The sequence below is a fragment of the Polypterus senegalus genome, chromosome 10, assembly GCF_016835505.1.
Source record: "Polypterus senegalus isolate Bchr_013 chromosome 10, ASM1683550v1, whole genome shotgun sequence".
Classification (NCBI taxonomy): domain Eukaryota; kingdom Metazoa; phylum Chordata; class Cladistia; order Polypteriformes; family Polypteridae; genus Polypterus; species Polypterus senegalus.
In genome coordinates this window covers 62,493,173-62,512,385 of record NC_053163.1, presented here as the reverse complement: position 1 = coordinate 62,512,385, position 19,213 = coordinate 62,493,173, and the positions used below count along the sequence as shown (strand labels likewise).

The window sequence follows — 19,213 nt, the reverse complement described above, 5'->3', positions numbered from 1 at the left end:
TAAATGCCTCTTTGGATGGTTGACAATTTGTTGTCAAAATTTTAGTTTAAGTTGTTTGCAACATTTGTTCAATAAAAAGGTTCTATATTTTGACTTCAACTATCATGCAATGTGATTCCTACACTTCATTAGTGCCCCCCTCCTTGAAAATTATCACTATATGGGGCCATGCAAACCTGTATTAATACTTGTGTGCACTTTAAAATGTTTTTTGTACAATGTACAATTCTCATGACAGTGGAATAGGTTATTCTTAGCCAGTCTACTGCAGTGGAAAATGTGGTTAACTCATGCATGGGAAACAAATACCGAATACTGTGAAACCAGTACAATTTTGAAAAATACTGTGATATAGAATTTTGATCATACTGCCCAGCACTAAAATATATATATATATATATATATATATATATATATATATATATACACACACATATATACACACACATATATACTTATGAACTTTTGCTGTAACACGCACACAAAATTATATCATCAAGGCAAAACTAACCAAGTTATCATTTTGCACAGAAGTTTGACGTATGCTTTGAGTACCTAAGGACCTACTTTAATTGTCATCAGAAAAAAAATTGGAAAGTGACTTTATTCTCGGTTACGAAATGATTATTCATGATTGTGTCTGTGAATACCTTCATTGACCAGTCAATAATTCCTGTCTGTAGCCTGTGGCTATCCTTTACTGTGTGGTACTAGTGGCTAAAACACAAACTTGTAATCCGTCTTTTATATTCACTGAAGTACTAAAAGTCTTTGCAAGTTTCACAAATAGAACAAAACACATAACCAAAATACTGCATTTTAATAATCAGATGGTTTGTTTCTGAGAGTCACGTTGCTTATTACTGAACACAGTAGTTTACACTGTAAGACTGGAAAGTTAGCACACATCTTTCTAGAGGAAACAAGTAAGACATAGAACTATTTTTGCTAACAGATGTGGTATTTGCCTTCACCAGAACCAACATACTTTCAGTTTCACATAAAACAGAAATCTGGCCTCATTCTTCTCTGAATGAGGCAGGCTATCTGTTCACAATTTGGTATGCCTAGTTTTCTCCATGAAATGTGCACCAATTAACCAAACATGATATTTACAGAAAGGACTGATGCAGATCAATTTCTAATAGCTAGTGTTGAGTTCATTCCTATGTGCAGACTAAATTATTTAAGGAATTCAGCATAGCCACATCAATAATTTAACTTACGTTGTATAATGCAAAGAAAATAACAGTGTTGTGACCTACTATTTAGTCATAAAATGTCATTCAATTAACAATATCAATGTTAAAATTTTATTTTTTCAACATACATACATATTTTTAATTGAATAACCCATCTTATAAGGGTATGCTTTTATTGTAATTCAATAAAAAAATTATGCATTCTTCTGTATTGTAAAAAGGGATTTTTCATACTATTTAATTATTTATTGTAACATTTCTATTATTTAAATTATTTATTGATGCCACCTCTCTAGGAAGTGATCCCTTGGCAATAGATTATTTCCTTTAGAAAATGTATTATTCTTTTTTCTATAAAACCCACACTCCAACAGACAAAAACATTGTATACAACAATGTACCTTGATTGGTAAGTATGCAGATGAGTCTTTAAGGGCAAACACTGACAATTTATTTGGTCAATTTAAGGTTGTCAAATAACCATAGCACTTCAGGAAAATCCAGACAGAGAGAGATAAAGGACAAGTAATAACCTGGCTGGGAATCAAATGTAGGTTTCTAGAAGTGCAAACATTACCACAAACCACTATCTGTCATGGGAACTCTCTTCTTTGCAAATATTGTATCTATGTGTACACATTTTTGCTGAGGCCTTGCAATACTTTACAGAGAGGCACAGAGAGATTTTAAAATATACACCACCTTCTAACCTAATCATAGCTAAACAGCACAGTTATACATTCCTCAAGCCTATCCATCAGATGTAGGCACTGCATTTTTTGTTTTCTCAGGAAAAATGTAAACCCAATAAACAATCACCTTTCTTTGATGTTTGACTTACACAATCTAAACAGGGGTGAGAGTGATTATTTCATGATTACCAGGAATGTCAGCCATTATTTTTAGTAACATGATTACTAATTAAAAAGTGAATATGATCAGTGACAGACTAGTGTTTCAGGTTTCTTCCTCCCTTGTGCTAGGCTTTAGCTCTCCATTGCCCTATACAATCTAAGTGGATTCAGAAAATTAATTTGTTTCTTTATAATTTACTCTTAAAATTTTCAAGATGAAATTCACTATTTAATGTGGTGGTTTGGCAATAAATATGATCTAGAACCTAAAGAATGAAAATGTGAGCAGTCACTGAAGAAACTGTAATGTGGCATGTTTCACCTCGGAAGGATGGTTCTGTGTAAGTAAAACTAAGAATGAGCTGTTACAAAAATGAGAACACTACAAGATATATGTGCTGTAGGTCACAACAACAGTTGCATAATAGCTCCCAGAAAATCAGTTCAAATCACAAGATCAACAATGTTTTATAGACTTTACAGATTTTCATTCGATCTATGTGGAACTTTTTCCCAGGACTGTTTTTTTTTAATCCCATATCCCAGAGACATGTATGTTTAATTTAATGGTGAATAAAATAAAATGGCCCAGTAAGAGTAAAGATAATGAGTGTATTAGTGAGCTCTACAATGAACTAGCACCACTAGGGGTCCCAGCGTTGTGCCCAATTCAGCAAAATTATCTCGAAATGGGTTCAGAAAATGGAAGGATGAATGAAGAACAGTTCATTTAGAAAATGAGACTTCAAAGACATAGCTACAATCAAGGAACTCAATATGCCATTTATTCTATAAAAATGTGCAATAACCCAAAAGCCTACCATAGCCCCTAGCCACCACAATGCAACTGCCAAATTTTTTCAGATCAGTATTAGCTACTTAAAATATTCTTGCTGATGTAAAAACCTGAGATAAACAATTTCCATACACAATAAAAAATTCCCTTTTCATATGTAATCTAGAACCTTACTGATCCTAGGCAAAAATCGCAAAAGTACAGTGATACCTTGAGATACAAGTTTAATTTGTTCCGTGACCAAGTTCGTCAGTCAAAATGTTCGTATCTCAAATCAATTTTCCCCATTGAAATTAATTGAAATGAGATTAATTCGTGCCAACCCCCCAAAAAAACCCTAATTTTTTGTTAAATGTTTCCAACATAAGAAAAATGTATTTATAATGAACAAATATTGTATACAAACAAAATAAAACCGAATACATAAAAGAGAATCTAAAGAAATAAACAGATGTTGGCAAAGCCGATTAGTGTATTGTAATGTTTTTTCTTTCACTTCACTTTTGCTTAACTTAATTTTCTTCTTCACTAGTTTTTTCTTTTTTGCCACGCTTTCGGCACTTTCATTCACAGGGCGTTTCAATAGAAAGCTGTCCAATGAGCTTTGTTTAGTCCTCCCCTTTAGAATGTTTCTGAAATGAGTTAGGCAAGTGTCATTAAATAGCACCGCTGCAGCGATCAGTTGTAACTTTTTCAGGGTGTTTCTTTTCAATAATGTCAAGTTTTAGGCAAGTGTCATCAAATAGCACCGCTGCACGATCAGTTGCAATTTTTTCAGGATTTATTTTCAATAAAGTGTTAGTGCGGCGGCGCTATTTAATGACACTTGCCTAACACTTGACTTTATTGAAAAGAAACCCTGAAAAAGTTACAACTGAGTGTGGCGGCGCTATTTAATGATACTTGCCTATCAGTTGTAACTTTTTCAGGGTTTCTTTTCAATAAAGTCAAGTGTTAGGCAAGTGTCATTAAATAGCGCCGCTGCACGGCCAGTTGTAACTTTTTCAGTGTGTTTCTTTTCTTTAAAGTTCAAAACTTTTCCCACATTGCAAACACTTACTTTATCTCACTTTAGGAAATAACCTCCTTCGCAGTACCGATCTCCTGCAGAACCTCCGTATGTTGCCATGTCTGTAGTTCCGTCAACTCCTCCATCGTCACTTACTCGGAATGTGCGGCGACAAGCTCTTTGATGGCTCGTATTTTGAATTTTGGCTCGTAACTCAAGGCAACAAATCGACCTAGTGATGGCTCGTACGTCAAAAAACTTGTACGTTCGAGCACTCGTATCTCAACGTACCACTGGTCATTATTCCGACCATGCTTTGCTCATCTGACAGAAGTACAAGTGGTTTGTTCCAAGGCTGAAGTTAAACATATTTAAACACCAGGCAAAATTAATGCACATGCTACACAGTAAAAATGATCAGATTTATCCATTAGTTTTATCGAAGGGAATACTGAAAACAGGCACAATGAACATACCCTAGCTTGCTTCTAACATAGTTAATGTGTGTTACCTTCCGCATCAGTGCTGGCTGAATCTCTGTCATCTTCACACTGTTCATCTTCATTGGCAGTAATCTCTGTGATAAGGTTGCCCAAACCCAACGACCCCAATCCAGCCAAATGTTTCTTTGATTCCTTGATAAAAGAAAAAAAAAAAGTTAAGAAAAACAACTTAGCATCATCATTTCAAACTTTTCTTAATTTAACTATTCACATTAGACAGGAAGTAAAAAAAAAAAAGCAAGACACTGTAAACATTACTCTGCCGACATAAAATTTTCATTCAGTGTTGATTCATAATGTGCTTAACTACAGAGCTCACATATGTGAAAAATAATGCAGGATTTTTAATATATAACTTTGGAATGAATTAGGCAGCATGTCACTCATAACATTAAAAGTATTGGAAAATATATCACAAACCGTGTCAAGAACACTGTCATCTTCCAGCTGTCCATCTTCATTTATATTACCAAACAGAAAGCCGGTTAAAGAAAAAGGGCGGTCTTGGTCTTCGTCACTTTCTGAATCCGACATTATTTAAATACGCAGAAAGTTATCCTTCTGTCAAAAGAAATCCATCTGTATTTATAAAAAATATATATATATATATATATATATATATTTAATTGCAAATTTTAAGCTAGTGACCTGTTAATAAGAAAATTAAGTGCAGTGGAAAACCACAGAAATAATAGTTTTAAATTTTAAAGTAAAATTACGAGATACAAATTTCAAAATAATTTATTAACTGAAAAATGCAAAAAGAAATTATGAGATGTGAGTAAAAAATTATGGGAACTACCTCATGCTTTGTGCTCAATTTAAGAATTTTTTTTTTTTTAAAGTACTCTGCTGACTATCTACTCACTAATCATGCACATCGAATTCAGTTCCATGTGATTTTTTGATATTGTACAGAGGTATTGTCATGATACATCTTTCAGTTTTGCTCAGCACAGTGAAAGTGCACTTTTTAAAAAGCTAAAAATCACACAAACCTAATATTCTTTATGCCACTCATTCAAACTACCTGGAAGTATGATGTCTTGATCCATCATGAAACATTATGTAATAAGGTATATTTTATTCAGACAGACAGGCTAAAGTTATTTGTCCTCAAGGTGAAATTGAAATTTGAGAAGCTCAAGAAATAGAAAGCGCATAACGAACAACAATAACACCTCTAAACACACAAAAGAACTGGTTTGGCAAATGATAAAAAGATCTGTTGCATTCTAATAACAGACTTGTAGGTAGGAGTATAAAAAAAAAAGAAAAAAAAAATCAGACTCTGGTCAGATCTGCCAAGTTGTGCTGCACATTTACATTTAAAGGCATTTAACATTTAAACAAAGCAGGTCCAGCTTGTTGTGTTCATAAACAGAACATGATACATACTGACAGAAGTTTTTTTATCTGCATTCAAATTCCCGTGGTTGAAGTCGCCACATATTCAGAAGGATTCAACATTAGTGTTGCCATTTCCCAGTTTGCAGAGGGAAGAATACAAACATCAATCGGAGTGATGTGACTTATCTCCCCTGTCCCATCCCTGCCTTTTTTCCACTCTGTCTGACTGCATCAGATGAAATCCATACAGTATTAAAATAGAGTCTGAAATAAGAAGGTTAAGTAAATACCCAAAACACAACAGTACCTGAACAGGCTGTAAATTGGTATAAGAGGTGACAGTTCATCTATCCTATTTGAAAGCAAGCGATCAAACATTCCTCATTGTATGAAAGTATGCCAATTCTGAATCCTTTCCACATTACATTTATCCTCACTCCAACTCCTTAAACCTTTCGGTCTTTGAATAAGCAACTACCACAATAAGGTTTACCACAGCTTCTTAGGAACTAGTGATTGCAGAACCACCAACTGACTATGGGAATATTTAATATACCCAACTTTACATTCCTCAGAGTCTCTTGGATTTTCAAGTATTGCAGATGAAAAGTAGCTTTCGGATATTCTTTGCTCACCTTGTGACTTCTTCCAAGTTGGCAGCTTGACAAAAGGCAGCTGAGATGAGCTAACTAAGTCTTCAATGACAGCAGCACATCAACTTAAAATCTATTTACATATTTCAAGTGGCAAGTCAAAAAACCAGATAACATCTAATCTTAACAATAAATTGTTAAAAAAAAAAAAAGTTTAGCAAAAACCTGTTAACTACAAAAAAAAAAAAACAGTGAAGAGAACAGTGTTTCTGTAAAAGACTGCCATCTGGATGGCACCCAGAGGCTACACAACATGGCCATAAATAGGGCTGCAACTAATGATTATTTTGGTAGTCAACTAATCATTCAAATTTTTTTCGATTAGTCATGATTATTTCATGCCTGACTATTTTGATGCCTACAACCTGTGGTTGGACATCCTGTTTTGGGCTCCAGAGCATGTCTTACCTCATCTGCTCACGTCTGTCCACCTGTAAATGTCACCCTGATGTCTCTGCATTAACATGATTAAAATTAATAATAATCAAATTAAAATAACAACCAGCGAAACATATGAATCTGAAAATAATCAGATGTTTTTATATTAGTGTGACCATCACAATAAAAAAGAAATACATTAAACAATACAAACTAAAGTGCACAAAGTCTTTAAACACAAAAAGTGCATTTAACTTAACCAAAAATAGCCACTGGTGTGTCTCAAAGTCTAAAAGTTTAAATAAAGTTTCAATTCAAATAAAATAAAACAATAATGTACAGTTTATAAAAGATTCAGTTCATATATTCCTGATTGCAGTGCAGGAACGTGAGCATTTCGACATGCTCTGGTGTGAGACTGGCTCTCTTCTTTGAGACAATGTTCCCAGCTGCTGAGAAGAGACACTCAGAGGGAGTAAAGGTAGCAGGAATACATAAGAATGATTTTGCAGACAGAGAAAGATGTTTTAATCATCACACTCTGAAAGTGTTGTAGTTTATCACATCATGTACTATATTATGCCAAAATAAAAAAATAATGGACTATTATCCATTCGGAGCCGGGTATATTCGGAAAAGTACATTTGTTGAACGCCGCAACCAGCTAGAGTTGGTTTCCAGCGCAATTTGGAAGCATGACGAAGTCGAGTATATGCGGCGACATATATTCAGCGACGTACATTCACTGAACTCCGCAACCAGCTAAAGTTGTTTCTCAGTGCAATTTGCCAGCACGTCGGAGCTGATCAGTCAGTGCCGTATATTCGCTGAGCAGCCAGCTCACGACCACTGCCGGCCCCGGCTGAGCTGCAGCGACACTGTCTCTGGGATTCAGCCACTGCACTAGACGAGCCTGCAATCATCAGCGTTTACCCCTGTGTGTTTGCATGCAGCCAGTTCAAGCGCAGTTGGCTCGGTGATATACTGAATTTCATCCTTGACTTCAGTTGCATATTGAACATATAGTAATAGGTAATACGTATTCCGTTAAAATTTCACATTTTCTTTGTGAATTGTGATGTTTACTTAAAAAGTGCAGCTAAAAGGTATTTGGCGTCCAGGGGTGCATTAACCCGCAAGTATGTGTTGGTTTAAGGGTTAACTATCATTGTCGAAACCTTGATATACACATTATAGTACAAACATCAATGTTAACGCGTGACACTAACTTTACTCGCTAAAACTTACCTCTTGAGAGACAGCGGCATCACAGCTCCAGGGAACTTGCGCTGGTAGGACTGTGTGCGTCTTGACAAACAATAACAAACGATACCGCCCCAGACGTTCATGTAGTGCATTGCAAAAACCAAAATGTGGTTCTCTGTGCCTGGGACCTCTATTGAAGGTTCTGTTTATGACATGTCAACGATAAAAAATGCGCGTTGACGATTACATCGACTAATGACATTGTAGTCAACATTGTCGATTACATCGACTAATCATTACAGCCCTAGAATTAAGTATGTGGTCACCCCTTTAAATTATTGAATTATGACATTTCTGCCACACCCATTCTTAACAGGTACATAAAATTAATTACAGTCACACAATTTCCATTGACAAACACTGGCAGCAGAATGAGTTGTATCCAAGAGCTCTGTGGCTTTAAAAGTGACAATTTCATATGATGCCACCTTTGCAACAAGTCAGTACATGAAATTTCTGCTCTACTAGAATTGTCCCAGTCCACACTAAGTGCTATTATTTTGATGTGAAAGTGTCTAGGAGTAACAGCAGCTGAGCCACGTAAAAATTGCCTATCCTCCACTGTATCACTCACATCAGAGTTCCAAACTGCCCCTGGAAGCAACATCAGAACACAAAATACGTGTTGTGATCGTCATAAAATGGGATTTCATAGAAGAGCAGCTACATACAAGCCTAAGATCAAGCCAAGGTTTCGCAAATGCTTTAAGCAGTCACAGGTAGAAGCATTGACAAGATACATTTCCAGAGGCAAATGCTCACATGATCACATTATTTATTCTCCAGGTTAAAATAATCTGTATCTATAAAACAGAAACCATTAAATTTATGTTGATGAGCTAAATGTTCAATGCTTAACTCCGCAACACTATCTCTGGAACAGCAGGGTAACACATCAAAAGTAACATGCATTAAGCCTTGCCCAACTAATTTTTAAAGAAAGAAATAATCTAACATAATACTTATTTTATTGAAGCATACTCCAAAATCTCAAAAATGTTTAGACAGATTTAATTGAAATTTGGTAACATTATTGAAGAGAGAAAATTATCTGACACACATTTCTGAATTTCTCAGTATTTGTCAATAATAATGTTGCAGCAAAGAGGCAATTCTAATGTAAAATGTCCTTTGTTCAGAACAATGATTGCATAGATGAGTGATTGCATAAAGTTATGGAGCTTGCCATTTATGCAAATAAGGCTGCAGGCAGAACAGCAGCACTAGCTATAGGGTAGAAGAGCTGAATGAAGCAAAAGTGTTTTGCACAATAAAAGAGGAGTTTAGGGCTTGAAGGGTTCTTTGATTTGACATACTAACATCAATACATCCTGATCACAAGCCCTCCCGCTCCTTGATTATCATACACTAAAATAAATGCGATTCTTCATCCAAGAGAGACCACTAGACTGTCATAGGGTACCTTATGTATGGCATCCCTTTAACCGCTGGACAGGATGATATGTGGCATGAGCTATGAAGTGAGAGGATGAAGGTTCAGCAAAGCATAGGTAAAACATGTTTAGCAATAAAGCTCAAGTCAGATTGGTAGGGATGGAAAAATACAGGAGAAGTGTTTTCCTAGCATGCAATACAGGCAGCTAGCAACTGGTACTTTAAACACTAGTGCTGCTTAATTAATACATCCCACACGATGAAAAGAGAGCAGAGTGGACAACGGTAAATATGTTGTAGTTCACAAGATTATTTCTTTTCACCTTTTTTCTTCTGTACAGTCCATACTTCTCTCCTGTTTTTCACCTCACTTGTTTATAAAAAGTTCTTCCTTTCATTGTTTACATTTCAGACTGCAAATGTTTTCTTTTCTCTACAAACCTCACTACGATACTTTTACAGGGAGAAAACCAGTACTTGAAATGGGCCGGTATGCACAACCCCCAAAGGCAATTATTTAAGAAGCCACCAAACCACAGTACTGAGAGTTATTTTGTTCCACTTGAACCACTACAAGAAAACAACCCCAAAATTAAAATGCACAATTAATTGCACTACCTAAATGTGCAGCCTTCTAAGAGACACTGCAGTTGGTAATAAGTTATCAGTGAATCAGTGTTTAAACTTTATTATCTGGCTACGCTAGGGAAAAAAAATAGAAGCCTGAACATACAACTGATGAAAAACACAAAAAGTAATGCTTTAATAATCGAAATAAACAAATGAAAATCACAGAAGAAGAAAAATAGTAAAAACTCTAGAAACTCCCTACTGATTACCCTTTTCAATTCAAAAGAATACAGCTTCCTCTAAAATTGTGTTTTGCAAGTGTCTATCAACAAAAGCCAAGGCCAGTCACTAGGAAAAGCAAGAATTTATCAAGAGCAGAAATGTTTTAGTCAGTTGCCATTCGGTGTATGTAGCAAATTCAAGAGTTAGGAGCTCCAGTGGAGAAAAAAAAAATAACTATAAATATTGTGTACATAAAAAGTGCAGAGTCAGTTACATAGTACTTCTGATACATACAAATTAACCAGTCACACTATTTTTTGTCTCCCATCCTGTGTGGTGGTCCTATCTACTCAGAGTGCTCTATTCAGCAGTCACCTGGGGTACTGAAGGACTGGTAACCTTATTATCAACTGCACTAACTGTATCAACTGTGCCCAGTGGATGGTGGGGGACCTGCTGGCCTAGGTCAGTCTGATTTTCATGATGCAGAAACTGACAACTATTTGGTTTGCTTGTTTCGTGGTCATCCAGAGGTTTATTTTTCTCCTAAGGCCGACCATGGTAGGAATTTTTTGTTTTCCTCTCCTCAGTGTCAGCTGGTCAAACAATTACATTCAGGAATCTAGAACATGTCTACATCCTAAATCAACTGAAAGTGCTAGGGGTCTTTCTTTTATATGTGCTTTTGAATCTTTTATTTAACTTTAAAAACAACAAACTGTTTCTACTCAATGGGAAGCCTTGTACAAATACCTAGGTAAAATACATACGATACTATACAGTATATATTTATTTTTATATGTATTAACTAGGGGGCTTCGCTCACCCACTCTCCACCCTCCCCTGCACTATGCACCAACCACTTCACATCTCTGCCGCTCATGTTGTGAAGAGGGGGGCTGAACGCACTCCAAGGAGATGCGATCGCTCCTCCGACACCCTCTCTTAAAAGGTGATTCAATGAGAAACAAATATTTTTTTTTTTTACCTTCTCTTTGCTCGATTTGCTGCCGCCGCGTGATCTGCATTTCATGCACCGCACTTCTGTTATATCACATATGTCCACATATTCAATCTCTTTTCACTTTTATCTTATTATCAATATCGCATTGAATTTTGATTCCGTGTTTGGAATTACATTACCCCCTCCTTGAACCGTCACCTTATCGTGGTGGAGGGGTTTGCGTGTCCCAATGATCCTAGGAGCTATGTTGTCCGGGGCTTTATGCCCCTGGTAGGGCCACCCAAGGCAAACTGGTCCTAGGTGAGGGATGAGACAAAGAGCGGTTCAATAAACCTCTGATGAAGAATAAAAACCTTGGACGATGTTTTCCCTTGCCCGTAACGAACACCATGTTCAAGCATAAGGGTGTTCATATGTGCACTTGGCACCAGGACACCCTAGGCCTCAGGTCGATGATCGACTTTGTGGTCGTGTCGTCGGACTTGCGGCCATATGTCTTGGACACTCGGGTGAAGAGAGAGGCGGAGCTGTCAACTGATCACCACCTGGTGGTGAGTTGGCTTCGATGGTGGGGGAAGATGCCGGTCAGACCTGGTAGGCCCAAACGTGTTGTGAGGGTCTGCTGGGAACGGCTGGCAGAGTCCCCTGTCAGAAGTAGCTTCAACTCCCACCTCCGCAGAACTTCAACCACGGCCCGAGGGAGGTGGGGGACATTGAGTCCGAATGGGCCATGTTCCGTGCCTCTATTGTTGAGGCGGCTGACCGGAGCTGTGGCCGCAAGGTGGTCGGTGCCTGTCGTGGCGGCAATCCCTGAACCCGTTGGTGGACACCGGCAGTGAGGGATGCTGTCAAGCTGAAGAAGGAGTCCTATAGGACTTTTTTGTCCTGTGGGTCTCTGGAGGCAGCTGATAGGTACCGGCAGGCCAAGCGGACGCGGCTTCGGTTGTTGCTGAGGCAAAACTCGGGCATGGGAGGAGTTTGGAGAGGCCATGGAGAACGACTTTCGGACGGCTTCGAGGAGATTCTGGTCCACCGTCCGGCGTCTCAGGAGGGGGAAGCAGTGCAGTGTCAACACCGTATATGGTGGGGATGGTGCGCTGCTGACCTCACTTCGGGGCTAGGGTCGGTGGGAGGAGTACTTCAAGACCTCCTCAATCCCACTAACATGCCTTCCAATGAGGAAGCAGAGCCTGGGGACTCTGAGGTGGGCTCTCCCATCTCTGGGACTGAAGTCACCGAGGTGGTCAAAAAACTCCTTGGTGGCAGGGCCCCGGGGTGGATGAGATACGCCGAGTTCCTTAAGGCTCTGGATGTTGTAGGACTGTCTTGGTTGACACGCCTCTGCAACATCGCATGGACATCGGGACAGTGCCTCTGGATTGGCAGACCGGGTGGTGGTCCCCTCTTTAAAAAGGGGGACCGGAGGGTGTGTTCCAACTATAGAGGGATCACACTCCTCAGCCTCCCTGGAAAAGTCTATTCGGGGGTTCTGGAGAGGAGGGTCCGTCGGATAGTCGAACCTCGGATTCAGGAGGAACAGTGTGGTTTTCGTCCTGGTCGCGAACAGTGGACCAGCTCTTCACCCTTAGCAGAGTCCTGGAGGGTGCATGGGAGTTTGCCCGACCGGTCTACATGTGTTTTGTGGACTTGGAAAAGGCATTGACCGTGTCCCTCGGGAATCCTGTGGGGGTGCTCGGGAGTATGGGGTACCGGACCCCTGATAAGAGCTGTTCGGTCTCTGTACAACCGTGTCAGAGCTTGGTCCGCATTGCCGCAGTAAGTCGAGCCCGCTTCCAGTGAGAGTTGGACTCCGCCAGGGCTGCCCTTTGTCACCGATTCTGTTCATAACTTTTATGGACAGAATTTCTAGGCGCAGCCAGGGTGTTGAAGGGGTCCGGTTTGGTGGGCTCAGGATTGGGTCACTGCTTTTTGCCGATGATGTTGTCCTGTTTGCTTCATCAGGCCGTGATCTTCAGCTCTCTGGATCGGTTCGCAGCTGAGTGTGAAGCGGCTGGGATGAGAATCAGCACCTCCAAATCCGAGAGCATGGTCCTCAGCCGGAAAAGGGTGGAGTGCCCTCTCAGGGTTGGGGGAGAGATCCTGCCCCAAGTGGAGGAGTTCAAGTATCTCGGGGTCTTGTTCACAAGTGAGGGAAGAATGGAGCGTGAGATCGACAGGCGGATCGGTGCGGCATCCGCAGTGATGCGGGCTCTGCATCGGTCTGTCGTGGTGAAAAAGGAGCTGAGCCGTAAGGCAAAGCTCTCAATTTACCAGTCGATCTACGCTCCTACCCTCACCTATGGTCATGAGCTATGGGTAGTGACCGAAAGAACGAGATCGCGAATACAAGCGGCTGAAATGAGTTTCCTCCGCAGAGTGTCTGGGCTTTCCCTTAAAGACAGGGTGAGAAGCTCAGTCATCCGGGAGGGGCTCAGAGTAGAGCCGCTGCTCCTCCGCATCGAGAGGAGTCAGATGAGGTGGCTCGGCATCTGATCAGGATGCCTCCTGGACGCCTCCCTGGTGAGGTGTTCCGGCACGCCCAACCGGAGGAGGCCCGGGAAGACCCAGGACACGCTGGAGGGACTATGTCTCCCGGCTGGCCTGGGAACGCCTTTGGGATTCTCCCGAAAGAGCTGGAAGAAGTGGCCGGGGAGAGGGAAGTCTGGGCCTCTCTGCTTAAGCTGCTGCCCCCGCGACCCAACCTCGGATAAGCGGAAGAGGAAGGATGGATGGATGGGTTTGGAATTACATTGCGACAAGGCAACGTAAAACTGCCCGTGAGTGAATATCATTTATTTCTCTCTACAATAAATGTGTCTAACATAACCATGCAGGACATTTCCAAATCTCTTTGCATAAGCTTTTGTCTCGCGGGGTTTTCGGCCCTGGGTGTGGTTACATCGCTTGGTACAAAGACTTGTCTCGCTGGACATAAAAGTGTCTCTGAGACAATCACATCTCGTCTCCTTCCAAGATTTTTTTTTTTAATAGAGAAATTAGATCTGGTTCTTCTATTGCCTGCATAAATGTATACATACAGTGGTGTGAAAAACTATTTGCCCCCTTCCTGATTTCTTATTCTTTTGCATGTTTGTCACACAAAATGTTTCTGATCATCAAACACATTTAACCATTAGTCAAATATAACACAAGTAAACACAAAATGCAGTTTTTAAATGATGGTTTTTATTATTTAGGGAGAAAAAAAAATCCAAACCTACCCTGTGTGAAAAAGTAATTGCCCCCTTGTTAAAAAATAACCTAACTGTGGTGTATCACACCTGAGTTCAATTTCCGTAGCTACCCCCAGGCCTGATTACTGCCACACCTGTTTCAATCAAGAAATCACTTAAATAGGAGCTGCCTGGCACAGAGAAGTAGACCAAAAGCACCTCAAAAGCTAGACATCATGCCAAGATCCAAAGAAATTCAGGAACAAATGAGAACAGAAGTAATTGAGATCTATCAGTCTGGTAAAGGTTATAAAGCCATTTCTAAAGCTTTGAGACTCCAGCGAACCACAGGGAGAGCCATTATCCACAAATGGCAAAAACATGGAACAGTGGTGAACCTTCCCAGGAGTGGCCGGCCGACCAAAATTACCCCAAGAGCGCAGAGACGACTCATCCGAGAGGTCACAAAAGACCCCAGGACAACGTCTAAAGAACTTCAGGCCTCACTTGCCTCAATTAAGGTCAGTGTTCACGACTCCACCATAAGAAAGAGACTGGGCAAAACGGCCTGCATGGCAGATTTCCAAGACGCAAACCACTGTTAAGCAAAAGAACATTAGGGCTCATCTCAATTTTGCTATGAAACATCTCAATGATTGCCAAGACTTTTGGGAAAATACCTTGTGGACTGATGAGACAAAAGTTGACCTTTTGGAAGGCAAATGTCCCGTTACATCTGGCGTAAAAGGAACACAGCATTTCAGAAAAGAACATCATACCAACAGTAAAATATGGTGGTGGTAGTGTGATGGTCTGGGGTTGTTTTGCTGCTTCAGGACCTGGAAGGCTTGTTGTGATAGATGGAACCATGAATTCTACTGTCTACCAAAAAATCCTGAAGGAGAATGTCCGGCCATCTGTTCGTCAACTCAAGCTGAAGCGATCTTGGGTGCTGCAACAGGACAATGACCCAAAACACACCAGCAAATCCACCTCTGAATGGCTGAAGAAAAACAAAATGAAGACTTTGAAGTGGTCTAGTCAAAGTCCTGACGTGAATCCAATTGAGTTGCTATGGCATGATCTTAAAAAGGCGGTTCATGCTAGAAAACCCTCAAATAAAGCTGAATTACAACAATTCTGCAAAGATGAGTGGGCCAAAATTCCTCCAGAGCTGTAAAGACTCATTGCAAGTTATCGCAAACGCTTGATTGCAGTTATTGCTGCTTAGGGTGGCCCAACCAGTTATTAAGTTCAGGGGGCAATTACTTTTTCACACAGGGCCATGTAGGTTTGGATTTTTTTTCCCCTAAATAATAAAAACCATCATTTAAAAACTGCATTTTGTGTTTACTTGTGTTATATTTGACTAATGATCAGAACTTAACTGTCAAAAATGTATAGTATCTTGATCCATCTTTTTTTTCTAAAGGCCACTTAATCCACCTAATGGGCCACTGGAAAGAAGCATACACACGTTGATGTCCGTTCAAACGTCCGTTCAAACACGGCCACGTTACTGTGGCTAATCAATGCAACTAGCACGTCTTTTGTAGTGGTAGCGTTAACATTAAATACCCGGCTAAACACCACACAAACACAAGATGAATATGCAAACTTCCCAACTGGGCTCTGGCTGGCCCTTTAATGCAGTCTCCAGGACCAGAATGACAGCGGCACATCAGCACGTGAGGTTGACGCTGAGCCGTCAGTGCTAGGCTGATCCTACTGAACGAACGTTGTCAGTAAGGCAGCTCATATTGCACCCTGTACGATCAGAACTGGCTCAGGCTCCACTTAAAGGAAAGTAAGTAAGAATTGTTTTGATTTATCAGTTTTATTTAATAAGCTCTTCAAGACAGTACCCACATCTTTAATTATTGTTGTTAAACTGCTTAAGCTCATGCATATCTTTTTTTTAGAAAGATACAAAAAGGATTATAGAATTTTTAAATTATAGTGAATACCAAGAAAAAAGAAACGGATAACAGAACCCTCAATCGAAGCTTGTTTCTTAAAAATTGGTACAGCTAAAATTGTTCAGCTCCCGATATGTCCTACATGCCTGACCCAATGTCACCAGACCACAGAAACAACGTCCGTTCTTAAGAGTTTGGGTGTCTGTCAGCAGACTGGGCAACAACCTGCAGGTCTCACCGCTCCAACACGTCCCACCAGGATATAAACAAAAAGGGAAAACCACAAGATGACCGATGGGTGCAATATGATTGAAAACGTAAAACATAACATTTGAAGAATGTATGATGTTCACTTTGAAAAGAAACAAACGATTAGAATGTAAAATTTTAAACAGGTACACGTTTAAAAGTAAAATAAGCAGCATTCACGTTCATGCATTAGGGTTTTCCACACATGCCGCGTTTAGTAATGCGGCTATATATAAACACTCAACACGTCTTTACTCAGTGGCGGTACACTTAACTCAAATGTAGTTCGCATCGCGTATTTACCTTTATTTCTTTCTCTCGCACGCTCTTGCTTTCTCTTGCTCACAAAAGGCCACACATCCCGCGAACTAGAGCTGGGCCCCCTCCGCTCTCTGCTTCCGACGTTTAGCTGTCCAGATTTAAAGACTGAAGATAACCAGTATTGCTCTACAAAAACGAACAAATGCCCGTACTTTGTTCTTTCGTCTGCTTTACTGTTAGTAAGAATATACATGAAGAAACAATGCTGTGCAAAGACAGCCAAAATGATAAGAAGTACTTCCGAGGGTAAAAAAAAAAAAAAACAGAGCACTGTGTCAAACTAAAAGTCCTCTTAAAGCTATACACACTCTTTTGGAATAAAAAGACCCTCCTTTTTTCTTTTTTTTTTAACAAAACTCGAATAAACAAATAGGTAATTTTTATTTTTGAATCTAACACTCGAAACATTTTAATTTTTTTTTTACTTACATAATTTCCAATTCACGTATCAAAGATAAATTTGATTATGAAAACTGAAATAATTATGAACAAGCAGAAAAAAACACTACATACTGTATGTGCGTTGGGGTATATTATAGATGTCACAAACATGAAAGAAGAGACTAAACTATACTGAAATTCAAGGGTTTACAATCTATCTATCTATCTGTCTAGGGCATGACATCACAGTGAGCCATCAGTACTACAACCTGGCATTCCATCATGCAAATCAGCAGCTTCAGTGCCAGCTGCAGGTGAACCTACAAAAGCGGCAAGTCTGCCACAGTCTTACAATTACCAACTAGTGTGCCTTAAGGGAGTAGTCTGTCTAAATTTCACTTAAAAGTCTTTGCAAAGAGTCCACGGGATCCATGCTGGCAAGCACCTTTAATGTCAATTGTGGTATTTCCTGGAGAATGCCAATACAGCTGCACGGTATTGGGCTGTGAGCACAGATCCCACTAGAGGACATCAGGCACTCATGCCACCCTCTGACAGTTTGGTCAGATACATGTACACCAGTAGCCAGCTGGAGGTCATTTTGTACCATTCCTCCTAACACAAAAGAGCAGATACCAGTCCTGCTGCTGGGTTAATGCCCTTCTATGACTCTGTACAGCTCTCCTTGTGTAACAGCCCGTCTCCTGTTATCTCATCCATGCTCTCGAGACTGTGATGGGAGACACAGAAAACCTTCAAGCAATAACACATACGGATGTCCTACTACTGTCCTACTACCTGTGCGACCTGAATCGGCTGCATGTACTGCCTCATGCTGCCAGTAGTGACATGGATACTAGCAAAATGCAAAACTAGAGAAGAATCAGTGAGGAAGAATAAGAAGAAGGCAATGCTCTGTGGCCACCACCTGCAAAAATATTCCCTTTTTGGTAGCTGTCTTGCTGTTGGCTTTCCAGTGCACCGGTTGTCACTTTCATTTGCACCAAAGCAGGTGAAGTTGATTCACAATCACTTATACTTTCTATCTGGACAGACTGATATCCCTGAAATTTAATTGAGTTGGCAGTTCGCAAATTTTGCTTTTTAAAAATGGAGAGTCAGCACAGATGGACATATACATATGCATTAACATTTTCTGTTGTGGTCTTCTCCACCTCCATTCAGAAAAGACTTTGGATACACAACAGATCGCTGCCTATTTTAATGACTGTCAATAAATGAGACGACATTCAAATAGTCAAGTCACATCCTAGAGCAAAAATCTGATCTGACTAGTGTGACTGGTGGCCTCAGCCATTGCTATTACCTGGCCAGGATGCAACCTGGATGGAAGGAACAGGGAAGAGAGCATCTGTGAGGCACTGCCTCCCCAGCAACGCTATAGGGCTCCTCTCCTGGGCGGCTGTTGCACCCATAGACATAGAATTATTAGACGCCGCATGACCAACAGCATCGTACGTCAACGTCGCTGCCATATTGCGAGTGACACTGCTGTAGAGTGAAGTAATGGATAAAGATGCCTCATGCATGTGCTGCTTGGGATTGTACAAACCGCTGTACACTTCAAACCAGATCCCGGGGAATTACGTTTCGTAGGTAAGGCTGAACAATTGTTTTGGTTATATTTGGCCATTAGAAAATCCTGTTTTATAATCTTAACTTTAGCTATGCCAGGCTAAGCTAGCAAAGCTATGCATTTATGTGCTCAAGTGAGCCTCCAAACAACGTTTTGGCTAAACGTATTTAGTCACTAACTATGTAGATTGTTGTTAACTGTTAACATTTCTCAAACTTTGAAGATATCCCAAAGAAATCCACCTCAGGAAGCAGTGGGAGGTAGCCCTTAGACAGGCTTTTGCGAAAGCTGTCCTGTTATATGTGCCATGCTAGTTTGGTAACAGATGCTGTACCGGCATCATATTATCAAAGCTACCACTTGCTCACATTAAAAAACAAAGGAGGTTTGATGATTCCTTTTGAGGGTACA

At 40.1% G+C, this 19,213-nt stretch overlaps 1 protein-coding gene across 2 annotated transcripts in view; it reads right to left on the bottom strand.

Moving 5' to 3' along the window:
* taf1 (TAF1 RNA polymerase II, TATA box binding protein (TBP)-associated factor) overlaps window positions 1-17,082 on the bottom strand; it is a 140,792-nt gene extending 123,710 nt beyond the window's left edge. For both annotated transcript variants that reach the window (XM_039765844.1, XM_039765845.1), the window contains exons 1-3: window positions 16,807-17,082; window positions 4,785-4,943; window positions 4,373-4,496 (exon numbers count right to left, since the gene is read on the bottom strand). In XM_039765844.1, coding sequence (XP_039621778.1) covers window positions 4,373-4,496; window positions 4,785-4,898 — 238 coding nt within the window. In that variant the 5' untranslated portion in view covers window positions 4,899-4,943; window positions 16,807-17,082. The remainder of the gene's footprint in view (window positions 1-4,372; window positions 4,497-4,784; window positions 4,944-16,806) is intronic.
* Window positions 17,083-19,213: the final 2,131 nt, after the last annotated feature.